The 13,711-nt window shown below is 37.3% G+C and overlaps 1 protein-coding gene across 1 annotated transcript in view; it reads left to right on the top strand.

Annotated features, from left to right (window-relative positions):
- Positions 1–7,670, top strand: part of ankrd11.L (ankyrin repeat domain 11 L homeolog) — a gene marked incomplete at its 5' end in the record, with an annotated part of 83,894 nt that extends 76,224 nt beyond the window's left edge. Inside the window, 5 exon segments of the mRNA NM_001092091.1 lie at positions 416–619; positions 3,140–3,282; positions 3,593–3,740; positions 6,644–7,642; positions 7,645–7,670. Of these exon segments, the coding sequence (NP_001085560.1) occupies positions 416–619; positions 3,140–3,282; positions 3,593–3,740; positions 6,644–7,642; positions 7,645–7,655 (1,505 nt within the window). The 3' untranslated portion in view covers positions 7,656–7,670.
- Between the last annotated feature and the right edge of the window lie 6,041 nt (positions 7,671–13,711).

The raw sequence follows: 13,711 nt of genomic DNA, 5'->3' as shown, positions 1-13,711 counted from the left end.
CTTATTTCCGGCCAGTGTACTGTATCTCTGATATGTAGTTCCATTTGTTCCATATGTAGCATTTTTGGAACTTTTTAGCTATGGGCCTGCCTGCCTGTTTTTAACGTGTGTTTTGGACAGTTTGCTTTTTATACATGAAAAGATAGATGTAATATATTTATAATCTACTGTACTTTGGTTTTTGCTTTTTGTTTGCATTAAGGTTTGTGCACCTGCTAATTCACATTTGTATCTTGTTCATTTGTATCTTTTCCCTACTTTTTGAATGTTTTTAAGGCCATGTGTACTTTAAACATCACTGTTTCATGACCTTTAATGTGAGAATTGAGAATTACTGATGATGTGTATCTACTTGGGGGTAAATTATAAATATGTAAATCAAGCCTGAAAACATAACTTGTCTTTTATGTTGTAGTTGACACAACACCAAAGCATCCTTCTCAGTCTACAGTTGGTCAGAAGGGGACCCCTAACTCTGCCTCCAAAACCAAAGACAAAGTGAACAAGAGGAATGAGAGGGGAGAAACCCGTCTCCATCGAGCTGCAATCAGGGGAGACGCTAGACGAATTAAAGAGTTGATTAATGAAGGTGCCGACGTCAATGTAAAAGACTTTGCAGGTGTGTACATAAATAAGGAGCTCAAAGGGCAAATATATGCTTATTTTCAACTTAACCCCAGCTAATGAAAGGTTGTAGTAGACTTAAGGTGCGAAGATCTAAATTACCCAAAGATCAGTTATCCGGAAAATTCCAGACCATTCTGGATTATAGTTCCTATACCTGTACCAAGGTCAGGTCTTTCTCACAAAAAGCATACAATCTACTGCCTCCTATAAATGATAAAACCTCTAAAGTGTCTACCGTGGCTTTCCAGTACTAAATCAGTGGGTAGTAGGTAGTGATGGGCGAATTTATTCGGCAGGCACGAATTCCCACGATTCACAAAGGTGAATAAAGGTTCGAAACCACTGCGCAGTTTTGCTAATTTTTCACCATTTCGTGGGAAATTCTCAAATTTTTCGGTGAAGCAAAACGCCCCAAATTCGCCCATCACTGGTGGTCAAAACGAGTATAACAGATGTGCTTGAAGTTGCTTGAAGCAACATTTGTTTGGTTTTTGAAGGGATTATTCCCCTCACAAATCTTTTTTCATTTTGGGTGATTTTAGCTATTACACTATAGATGCTATTTTATATTTTGATAATTTTTCTAATATTGGGGTTAAACATGTCTCTGGTGTTTCTCTGGCAGACTCTAAACTGTTACATTCTGCTACTTTTAGTTTTCTCATATGCATCTTTAGATGGTTAGCAGCTATTGTATCAATTATAATTAACGTTAATTAGAGCAGTTTTTCACCTTCCAAGCACTTTTTCAGTTCAGTTGTTTTTAGATTGTTCACCAGAAATCAGAAAAAAACCTATTTATTGCTTTCCATTTTCTACTTTTTACCGTTTGTAGATTAAAGTTTGTCTGTGAAGGTTTTCATTCAGGTCATGGTATATCTATAGTAATAAGTGAAATCAACTGGTCTTGCTGTATTTTTTCTCTTGAAAAAAGTTAGTTTTATGTTCCTGTCTTTTGTTTCAGTCTGGCAGCTCAGTAATTCAGGTGCAGATTCTGAACTGTTACAATTTGCAACATTCAGTTGATACATTTCTCAGCAGCATCTGTGGAATATTATCAACTATTGTATAAATTCTAACAGCCGCTTTAATGACACATTGGGATTCTGCTCAGCTGGGACAAAGATAAGAAATGTATCAACTAATGTATCAATTTAGAACAGTTTACAGAGTCATTTGACCCCATCCCAGACCTGCGTTAGAAAGACAGAAGAAGATGAAAATTTAACCTTCAGTATTAAAAAAAACGGTCAGAAATACAAAGTGGATGAAAAGGTCATTTCTGGTGAACTATCTGAAAACAACTAACTTGAAAGTTTGGAAGGTGAACAACACCTTTTAAACTCTGAAATTCTGCTCAGTAGTGCCAAAAATAAGAAATCTATCTAATAGGGATGCAGAGAATTTGGTTTGTTATTCAACCTTTTCCAGCAGGATTTGGCCGAATCCAAGTGCTTAGCTGAACTGAATCCGAATTCTTAAAATCACTTGACTTTTTGTCACACAAACAAGGAAGTTCCAATTTTTTCCAGCATGCTTGGTTTTCTTTAAATCTTCTTCCTTCCACGAGAACGTGGAAAGTAGACTTCAAAATGACAAACGATAAAAAAAAAGAAAAGCCTTTATTTTTGATTTATCTGAAAACAACTGAACTGAAAAAAGTGCTTGGAATGTGAACTCCTTTTATAAAAACTACCTTTGCTAGAGACAAGTGAGAGGAAAAGTATTATGTGACCAAATTGTTGCTACCTTTTTTTTACGTTTGTCATGTCTGCAATTGTCCGCACTTAAGCCATTTTCTGTGTTTATTGTTGGCTTTGGAAATTTCTGATAGGGCTGTTACTATCAGTGCCCATTTGGTAGGTAGTGTACCATAAACACAGACTAATTTGACAAAAATAAATATTCTTTAAAGGGATACTGCCATGGGAAAAGTCTTTTGAAATCTGACATGGGGCTCGACATATTGTCAGTTTCCCAGCTGCCCCCAGTCATGTGACTTGTGCTTGATTAACTTCAATCACTCTTTACTGCTGTACTGAAAGTTGGAGTGATATCACCCCCCTCCCTTTTACTCCCAGAAGCCTAACAGAACAATGGTAAAATAACCAGATTACAGCTCCCTAACACAAGATACCAGCTGCCTGGTAAATAATAGAACAGCATTCAGTAGTAAAATCCAGGTACCACTCCGACACATTCAGTTACATTGAGTAGAAGAAACAAGAGCCTGCCAGAAAGCAGTTCCATCCTAAAGTGTTGGCTCTTTCTGAAAGCACATGACCAGGTAAAATGACCTGAGATGGCTGCCTACACACCAATATTGCAACTAAAAAAATTACACTTGCTGGTTCAGGAGTTATATTTTATATTGTAGAGTGAATTATTTGCAGTGTAAACAATGTAATTTAGAAATAAAAACGACATCATAAAAATCATTACAAAATCCCTTTAACCCCAAATTTGTTTTCACCAACCCTTTGGAATCCTCTGCCTTTTTTCCCCTTCTCAGGATGGACTGCATTGCATGAGGCTTGTAACCGTGGTTACTATGATGTTGCAAAACAACTTCTTGCTGCAGGCGCTGAAGTGAACACCAAGGGTTTGGATGATGATACACCATTGCACGATGCATCAAACAATGGCCACTTCAAGGCAAGTGTTCTTTTAAGTAGAAAATGCCAGAAATGATTTCCAAATTACATCAATGCTTACTGCTGTGTAGCAGTTAGGCAGGTTATATGCAAACTTAAGGTTGAACTTAATGGACGTGTGTCTTTTTTTTTTGACCTGACTTTGACATATTGCACTATTGTGTCACCTACTTAAAATCCTTTTTTATCCATATATGTATTATCATAGCCTATAAGTTTCTGTATATTGCAGTCTTAAATGTGTATGTTCACAAGTCATTCACATCAAGTGTCCTTTGAAAACAATTGTTTGACCTCTATTTATCTTCCAGGTCGTCAAATTGCTACTGCGTTATGGAGGAAATCCACATCAAAGTAACAGGAAGGGAGAAACCCCTTTAAAAGTTGCCAACTCCCCAACAATGGTGAACCTTCTTTTGGGAAAGGGTTCCTACACCTCAAGTGAAGAAAGCTCAACAGGTAATTTCAAAGACCTATAATGTATTTAACTTGAATCCACAGTCTGCATCCTGTTGTTTGAAATAGCGCTTAGCTGTGAATAGGCTAAAAAATAATTGTCTGATGGGGTGTTTCTGTTTCAGTCTACTAATTTGTGATGGTTTTGTGGATTTTCTTTTTATTTATCGACAATCCAATAGTGCTGTTATTAAAATTTTCACACCTGGATGATTAACCCGGTAGCCCAGCCTTTTCACTTGCGGATAAAACATTTTTCTTAAGCCATCTGTCGGAAAATCACAGCAGTGGGGTATGCTTGTATGGCCTTGTTTTCCTCTAATTCTTCCACTTAACTGTGCATTCATTTAACTACAGTCAAGTGTGGCTATTAATTATTTAGGGTGTTGTTGTTTTTTTTTTTCAATTCAGACACAAATTTCCATTGTGTTTATTTTTGTTCAAAAATACTCTATTTGCTGTGTTCACACTAATCAACACCAATTGAAAAATACTAGAAAAATATTTATTTCCAGTTCAACTTGTTTCCCTTTGAGCAGCAACAAGCTTAACTTAATTAACTCAAAATTAAATCAGCACTCAAAAGTTCAGGGGATAAATAAACCCAGAACACATTTAGTGCAACATTTCTTCTCTTAGCAATATCACACCTCACTGTTCATATAAAAGGAAATCACAAATATAGATCACTAGCACATAGCCTTCTTTAAGCCAGGTGAAGAAAAATGTCTCTATATTTAGGGATAGTGTGATTCAAAATACGCATCCTATTGTAACTGATTAAGGGCTCTTACAGACGAGCGTTTGAAGCTGCGCTCCCCTGCGTACCGTTATGTGTTCAGCCGCAGGGGAGCGCAGGTGTAGACGCATTGTTTTTTTCAATGGGGCTGCACTCACACAGGCGCATGTAGGCGCCGAACGCAGGTTGAGAGGCAACATGCAGCATTTTTCCTGTGTTCGGCTGAATGCCGTCTACTCCTGCGCTCCCCTGCGACTGAACGCATAAAAACGGAACAAAACGGGGATCGCAGCTTCAAACGCACGTCTGTAAGAGCCCTATAGTTGGTTACCCACAAACAACTGTATGAAGCCTTTTTAAATTTGAATAACATACTTTCATTGGGGCTGGTCCTTAAAATTCATTCTCTCATATATGTGGTAACTACATGGCATGAAATTAAAGGAGTTTTGTGCACCTTTGAGTTTGCAGTTTCAGCGATATGGTCACTAGGGTCCAAATTGACCTGAATAAAACACTGGAATATGAAAAGGAGAGGGCCTGAAAATAAAGTTGAGAAATCAAAAGTAGCAGTAACAATAAATTTGTAGCTTTATAGAGCATTTCATTTTTAGATGAGGTCCGTGAAAGTTGGAAAGAGTCAGAAGAAAATTAAAAAACTATAAATAATGAATAATGAACCACCCCTTTAAATCGAAATATAAAAATGTAATTAAAACAACATTTCAAATAAAATAGCACTCACACAGAAGTAGACCATCACGTAAAGCAGGAATTCCCATACTTTACATACTTTACTTTTAGTGATGTTGCCCCATTATGATCTACATCCATAAAAGCATTGTTAGCATTCTGTTCCATGGAAAGTATGACTTAAATACTGATTTATGGGAAAATGTATATTGCTTTATTTAACAAACAACTATTTCTTTTGTAATCTTAACATAATAAATATCTGAATGAAAAACATTAAATAGAAGGTTACTTAAGTCTTGAGATCTACTGACCACCAGCTAACGGTCTACTGGTAGATCCTGATCTACCTTTTTGGCACCCCTGACGTAAAGCATCCATCCAGGCTTCTAAACCCCTCCACATGCTTCTGTCCACGGGATAATAAATTCTGGTGTCTTGCACTCTGAAGCATGTTCATCAAGCAGGCTGCAATTCTGAATGGCATCTCAGTCTGCTACATTTTGTTTGACTTCCTCAGAGGCTGAAAGCAATACTGAGTAAGCCTCAACTTTTTAACACATTTCTGTTCCATTCATTACCATAGATATATGTGAACATCTCACTTCTTGTTGCCCTTTGGCAAATGCTAGATGTATCATTTGTTACCATAGGGACATCCACCGTACCACTTCCCTTATGCAGATACATGTGTTGTCATGGCAGCCCCTGAAACTAAGAACATTTATTCAGTCCAGTAGTATTTGCCATCTAGGTACATTGCCTCTAGCTGATCATTGAATCCCCTCTGGAAAGCAGTCACCATGGCGACTCCATCATATTGCGCATTGAAGGTGCCTACACTCTAAAACAATATTATATATACTAAGAATACATTATAATGTTTCAATGATAAGTTTAAAATTATTATACTTTTAAAACAAACCTGCTAATGTTACAACGAAATAGAACATTTAGGTTCCCTATAAAAAAAATTATATTATTGAACTAAGCTGTTTATACATGCTTGTCTAAAAAGTTATGACATAAAGAAACCTTTCCCAAGAAGTTTAAGACCGATAGTGTGGTATTTTGACAAGGGTTTAGTGGGGTGAAGTTGACATACTTCTGTTTTAGCTAATTTTCGTTTTTGTTACTTGTTCTATCAAGTAGACAGATATAATAATAATAATAATAATAATAATAATTTGACACCTGCATTAATAAACTATGAATGAGGTTTCATCATTGGTAAGGTGTTGTTGGAAATCAAAGGAACTGATCAGTCATTTGGGGCCTAGAGCAGTCCTGGCATGTTAGTGGAAATTAAGGTGATTAATTGTTTTGAATGATAAAAAAGGGTTGGAAAGTGTACTTAGTTTGCATATTGCAGTAATGTGTGCTCTTTTAACAAAGGTTATAAAAAGAGAAATAAATAACTTAATTTTTGGTAGATTATATTTAAAGTAAAGCCTTGTTGTTTTTACTTTTGCAGAAAGCTCTGAAGAAGAGGATGCACCTTCATTTGCACCTTCAAGTTCAGTTGATGGCAATAATACAGACTCTGAATTTGAAAAGGGTTCAAAACACAAAGGCAAGCATCTGGAGCCTCCCAAAACCACCACACCTGTAAAAGATGAATATGAATTTGATGAGGATGATGAAGAAGATCGTATCCCTCCAGTTGATGACAAGCACTTGCTAAAAAAGGAGTTCAGAAAAGAGACAAAACCGAACAGTTCTAATTCTGTTCCTAAAATGGAAGTAAAATCTTATTTAAAAAACTCATCTGCACCAAAGAAAGCTGCGCGACGCATTCTGTCAGACACTTCTGATGAGGAAGGCAATCCTGTTTCTGTAGGAGCAAGTGAAAAGCTTGGTCTTTCTGCTCACACGGGCTTATCGAGCAATAAAACCAGGGCGCAAACTATTGTGAAACTTAAAGACAAAAGCAAAGTTAAAAAGAAAAGGAAGAAAGACACCAAAAATAAGGAAGTGAGATTTGGAAAGAAAAATGACATTTTCTGTACCTCTGAATCCGAAAGTGAAAATTTAGACAGTGATGTTGAAAATGATAGACTTTCTTTAGAAAGCTCAAACTGTTTAAAGGATACTGCTATAGTGCTAAAAGAAGCTTCTTTATTTAGCTCGTTGTCTGCATCTTCTGCTTCTTCTCAAGGTAGTTTAACCTCTCAGAAGCACAATGCTACGATCACAGACCAGCAGTCTAAACACTGGAGGACAGACAATTGGAAAACAATATCATCTCCTACCTGGTCTGATGTCAGTTCGTTGTCAGACTCTACAAGGACAAGTGAATCTGATTATGCATCTGAGGGTTCTAGTTTGGAATCTGTCAAACAGATTAAAAAAAAATCAGAGCACAAAAAGAAAAACAATAATATGCAGAATAGCATATATGAAAAAAATTCATTCCATTCACATGTAGAAGGCATAATTCCTAAATTAGACAAGGAAGGCAAAGTGGTCAAAAAACACAAAACTAAACATAAACACAAAAATAAAGAAAAAGGACAGAACCAATCAACACAGGAATTTAAAGTTTTAAAAAGCTTTTCATTTGAGCATGACAAGTCTGACAAGACACTTATTCTGGATCCTGATATCCCTGAGAAACTGAAAGTATTAAAACATGATCATGACCACCTAAGGAAAGAGGAGAAGGGCCCCAAAGTGAAATCTGATGAAAAAAATTGGACGTTCAGGGAGGAGTCTGTAAAGGCTTTGAAAGAGGAAAGATCTACAAAAAAAATAAAGGATGCAACTAAAAGCGACAGAGAACGCTCTAGCAAAACAGAGCGAGAAAAAAATGTGAAAGAAAAGTCTCCCAAAGAAGAGAAAACGAAAACACACAAAGATGATAAAAAAAGAAAAAATAAGGAGAAGTCAGCCAAAGCAGAACGAAAAGGTGACCTAAAAGAGGAAAAAAATTCCAAAAATGATAAAGGCTTTAAAGAAGATAAGAGTAAAAAGGAAAAATCTCAAAAAGATGAACATTCATTTGAAGAACTAAACAAAAGTAAATTTTTAGACAATGAGCAGACAAAATTTAATATTTCTGATAATCAGAATTTGTGGCATTCTGGAACATCCTCAGATTTCTCTGAAGATAGTTGGGATTCAGTGGCATCCTATAGAGAAAGTACCTCCTTTACTAAGCTAATTGTTGAATCAAATAAGGAAGAATTTAAAGAAAAGGATTCCAAAAGCAAGGAGGAATTTAAAGAAAAGGATTCCAAAAGCAAGGAGAAGAAGGAATGTATTGAAAAACAAACTGATAAAGATCTCCTCAAAAGAAAAGATAGAGACCCTTCTGAAAAAAGTTCTGAAAAGAAGGAGCAGATTGATAGACACAAAAGTACTTCAACATACATGGTAGAGCGAGAGAAAAAACGTAAAGATTCCTTTGACTGCGTTAAAAACCGAAAGGATAAAGAGAGTGTTGAATCTACAAGAAGGGAATCTGTTGTAAATAAGGATCGCAAAGACTGTAAAATAAAGCAAGAAGAGCACTACAAAGAAGATCTTAAAGACCATGGGAGTGAGGCATTCAACATAGATAAACCTGAAGAAGAAGTTGTTCCAAAAAATTCTGAGCTGAGGGAAAGGCACCATTCTGGCAAGGAAAAGAAAGAGCCTTCTGAGAAGGAAAAAAAAGAAAAGCCAAAGCTAGAAAAACACAGAGAAAAATCAAAGGACTCTGAAAGAGAGAAAGGTGAAAAGGCAAAGGAGAAAGAAACAGATAAAGGATTCAGAGAGAAAAAAGAACCAAAGGAAAAATATAAAGAATTGCATAAAGATCGGAAAAGCTCTTCTGAACAGAAAATTGATAAAAAAGAGAGAAATACATCCTTTGATCGTGAGAAAAGGAAAAATTGGTATAATATAGCTGATATATTCACAGATGAAAGTGAAGATGAGCCAGAGCAATATATATCTGCCTTCAAAATTACTGAAGGATTCGGTAATGAACTGCACAGAATGGATGGTTACCATGATGCGGAAGTTTCATATCCAGAAAAGGAGTCTTTGCAGTCTGAAAAACACAGAAAATATTCTAATGACAAGCAGCATTCAGGAGAAAAACAGAGAGAGCGTGACTTCAAAGAGAGAAAAAAAGATAAGATACAAAATGATGTAGGGAGGGAAAAAAAGGACAAGAACAATTTAGAAAAACATAAAGACAAGAAGGATAAAGATTCTGTTGAAAAGTCACGCAAAGACAAGGTTTTGATAGATTCTAATCAAGATAAGAAATGTAAGCAAAAAGGACAGAACGAGAAAGAGAAGCACCTCAATGAAGATAAAGCAAAAAACAAACATAAGGATAAATTTGAAAAGGATCATTTTAAAGACCGAAAATTTTCAAAAGGTGATGCAGAAAAAAGCCTTTTGGAAAAACTTGAAGAGGAGGCACTTAATGACTATAAGGATGATTCAAATGATAAAATCAGTGAAATATCTTCTGACAGTTTCACAGATAGAGCTCCAGACCCAACTCTAACAAACATGTTTGATACTTCTATACATACAAGTATAGAAGCATCAGAAGATAAATTTAAGGATTCCGTACCTTTGCAGTGTTTAGCTGAAAAGCTCAAAGATAGAGAGAGAAATAGGCATTCCTCTTCATCATCTTCAAAAAAGAGCCATGACAAGGACAAAATACGAAAAGAGAAATCAGATAAAAAATCTGAAAAATTGGATGATGTAAAGGATCCCTATATTAGGAAAGAGTTCTTGCAATATGATGAGGAAACCCCTCTACCCGATGCTGAGGCACATGTTTTGCTTCCTGACAGAAATGAGCCTGAAGAAGAAGTTGATAGAAGTGTAGACTATGTGTTCTCTTCTGAGAAAGACAAGCATGATCTGGAGCGTGAATCTTCTAAAAAGTCTGAGCGTGAAAAGGCTTATAGTACCACCTCTTCTGTTGTAAAAGATAAGAAAAAGAAAGAGAGGCACCGTGAAAAAAGCAAAGATGAAAAACACAGAGACAAACATTTAGAAGCATTTTTTAAGCATCATAGAGATGAGCAAAAAAATGTAATAAGAGAGAAGGAATTGGCACAGGTTATTCTAAAAGACAAATCAAAGGACGAGGTGGTAAAATGTGGAGGGATTAAGCTAAAAGAGAAAACAAAAGAAAGTGATAAAGAGAGATCTGACTCTGTCCGAATAAGTAATGGCAATGAGAAAGTAAGCCATGTCAAGGAATCCAGTAAAAAAGACATTAGACCTAGAGAAAAACTTCTGGGTGATGGAGACCTGATGATGACTAGCTTTGAAAGAATGCTTAGCCAAAAGGACCTAGAAATAGAGGAGAGGCATAAACGTCATAAAGAAAGAATGAAGCACATTGAAAAAATGAGGCATAGGTCAGGAGACCCTAAATTAAAAGACAAATCAAAGAATGAAGATTTCCGTAAACGAAGTTTAGACTCCTCCTCCAAAAAGCCACTAATTGCAGATTCTATACAAAAGGAGAAAAAGGCAAAAGAGTTGAATTCAACAATGTCAGAAAATAAAGTGCAGTCTGTAGTATGTAATGATTCTAAAGACTGGCTAAATGGTCCACAAACAAAGGAAATTCTTACTGCATCTCCAAGGCCAGATCAAAGCCGTCCAACAGGGGTCCCTACTCCAACATCTGTGATCTCTTGTCCAAGCTACGAGGAAGTGATGCAGACTCCAAGGACACCTTCATGCAGCACTGAGGACTATCAAGATCTGTTTGAGTGTTCAGATACACAACATTCTTTGCCAGTGTCTGCCATGTCTATGAATGCTTGTTCACCAACATTTTTTGACAGATTCTCAAATACATCTAGTGGAATTTCGGAGAATCCTAGCCAAACACCAACTAGGTCAGTTTCCTCTGCCAACCGTAGTCGATCTATATCTGTTGACATTAAAAGAGCACCTGAAGATGAGTTACACTTGCCTGAAAAGTTTTTCAGACAACAAAGTGTTCCAGTTTCTTTGAGCTGCAGTTCTCCTGTTCAGATGTCAATGGATGACAAGGTTCCTTTACCTGTACTCCCTGCTGAGAAATATCCTTGTCTTTCTCCAGGTTATTACTCTCCTGAGTACAGGGCTGAATCTCCTGGTGTTAATAAAATAGTATCAGTAGATGGTGGCAATATTACTGTTTCACCTGAATGTGTTTATTCATGTGTACCTGGAAAGTTGTCAACACCAGAAAGAGATGATTTACTAGAGCCTTCCACGGAAAGTGCCATTCCTCCAACTGAGTTACCCCTTCCCTGTGATTCTGCAGAAGCACAAAAAGCAACGGAGTCTATTCTTCCTCAAGAGGAGAGTTTTTCACCACCTGAATCTAATTTTATGCCACACGAGTCCTATCTACCACCTGAAAATAACTTTATGACAAATGAAAATAGCTTTCCTGCAGAATCTGACTTTATGCCACAGGAATCCACTTATTTACCCCAAGAGACCACTTTTTTACCTCAGCAGTCAAGCTTTATCCCCCAGGAGTCAGGCTTTTTGCCACCAGAACCTGCCTATTTAGCTCCGGAGCAAAGCTTTGCAGTTCAATCTGAGCCTGATTTTGCCCCAACTGAAACTGCATATTTGCCAGATGATGCGGTTTTCCAGACACCGCAGACTGAAAGCACTTTCCTAACACCAGAACCGGCTTTTATGCCGCCCCCATCCGAATCAAATTTTATTCCATCGGTTGAGGAAAATGCATATTGTTCCAGCATCTCAGAGCAGAACCTAGAATGGTCCAGTTCTCCTGTACAGAACTCTGAATCTACAATGCCAACTAGTCTCCTTGGAAACACCTTAGAACACCCTATCAGCTGGGCAGTTGGGCCTGATTTACTGAAGTCTCCCCAAAGGTTCTCTGAGTCACTTAAACATTTTTCTTCATCAGATAAAGGCAGTGATGCTGAAGTTCCTTTTATTCCGTCAGAGTCCCCTTACTCAGCTTCTCGAATATCCTATCCAATATCAGAACAAGCTTCTGAAGGAAATAAAAATGACGCAGATATTATACCGCAGCCTCATGATCAGCCCCCTTATATGTCTCCTACACCACTTGCATCCTTTTTTACCAACTGCAGACAAGAGGAACCTCAGCCGCTGTCAGAAGAGTCTCTTTGTTTAACAAATGAGGCTCAGACAGAGCCAATGGATACAGAGAACAATAACTACACAGAGTCCACTGACGTTCGTCGTCCTGATGCAGAAGAGCCGGAATCATGGTCTGATCCATTTTCAGCTGCAGATGATGATTTAGATCTTGGGCCATTTTCTTTGCCAGACCTTCCATCCCCAGTTAAAGAAGATGCAGATGAACTAATTAGTAGGCAGCAGATTGTTGCTGGAAGTCCTTGCATAGCCCATAATGAGTGTGACACAAATGACATGAACCCTGTTAATATTAATTTTCAGGGGGCCGTAACTCCAATTGAAACAGATAATGTAGTTGATGTGGAAAAAAATTTACAAATTCAAGATCAGAAAAGTGACCATACAGAAGACACGCCTGTAGAGCCTATAAAAGTTGCAACAAACAACTCTGACTTTGAGTCTGTAACATTTACACAGTTATCATCACCAGAGCAAACTGAGAGAGAACAGACAAATCTTCCTCTGAATGGCAATTTGCAAGAATGTATAGGACCACCTGAAGACTCTTCTACAAAGTTGGTGGAAGAATGTAAACCTGTTGAAAGTGTTAGTCATGATTCACCTGCAAATGCTGAAACTCCGTTAATAAACACCACAATAGAAGACCCAGAGCAAACTGCAAAAGTTGATGTTCCCAAAGCACCCAAAGTCGAAGAAATACCTCAACGGATGACCCGAAATAGGGCTCAGATGCTTGCGAATCAAAATAAACACAATGCATCTGCTGTTGAGAAGGAGATGCCTGCAGTTACAGTGCCATCCACACGCGGAAAGAGCAGAGCCACAGAGGAAGAAGAATCACAAACCCAGCACCCTCGCAAGCGAAAGCTTCAAAAACCTAACCAACTACAACAACAGATTATAAGTAAAACCAGCCAACAGACTAGAGAGATGATTCAACAGACATTGGCTGTCATTGTCGATGCTATAAAGCTGGATGACATCGAGCCATATCACAGTGACAGGTCAAACCCTTATTTTGAGTATTTGCAAATAAGAAAGAAGATTGAGGAAAAGCGGAGAATCTTGTGCTATATCACGCCACAGGCTCCTCAGTGTTATGCAGAATATGTGACCTATACTGGATCGTATTTGTTAGATGGCAAACCTCTCAGCAAACTTCACATTCCAGTGGTGAGTTATTGAAATTCTCCTTTAATGGGTCACTCACTTCTTTAAACCTTTACATTTTATTGTGCATGTAAATTAAATAAACATTAAATTATATAAGATTCTGGTTACAAAAAAATATGCTTTCTTGCTAGGCATTAAATTAGCTATAAACTCCAGCTAGATCTTGCATTTCAATAGCCTGCAATTTATATTCCTTCCTTAAAGGCATTGGCAGGGCAATTAAGGTAACAAATCACTCCATCAC

This window comes from Xenopus laevis, chromosome 4L (genome assembly GCF_017654675.1).
Source record: "Xenopus laevis strain J_2021 chromosome 4L, Xenopus_laevis_v10.1, whole genome shotgun sequence".
In the NCBI taxonomy this organism is placed as follows: domain Eukaryota; kingdom Metazoa; phylum Chordata; class Amphibia; order Anura; family Pipidae; genus Xenopus; species Xenopus laevis.
This window is presented reverse-complemented; position numbering and strand designations above follow the sequence as displayed.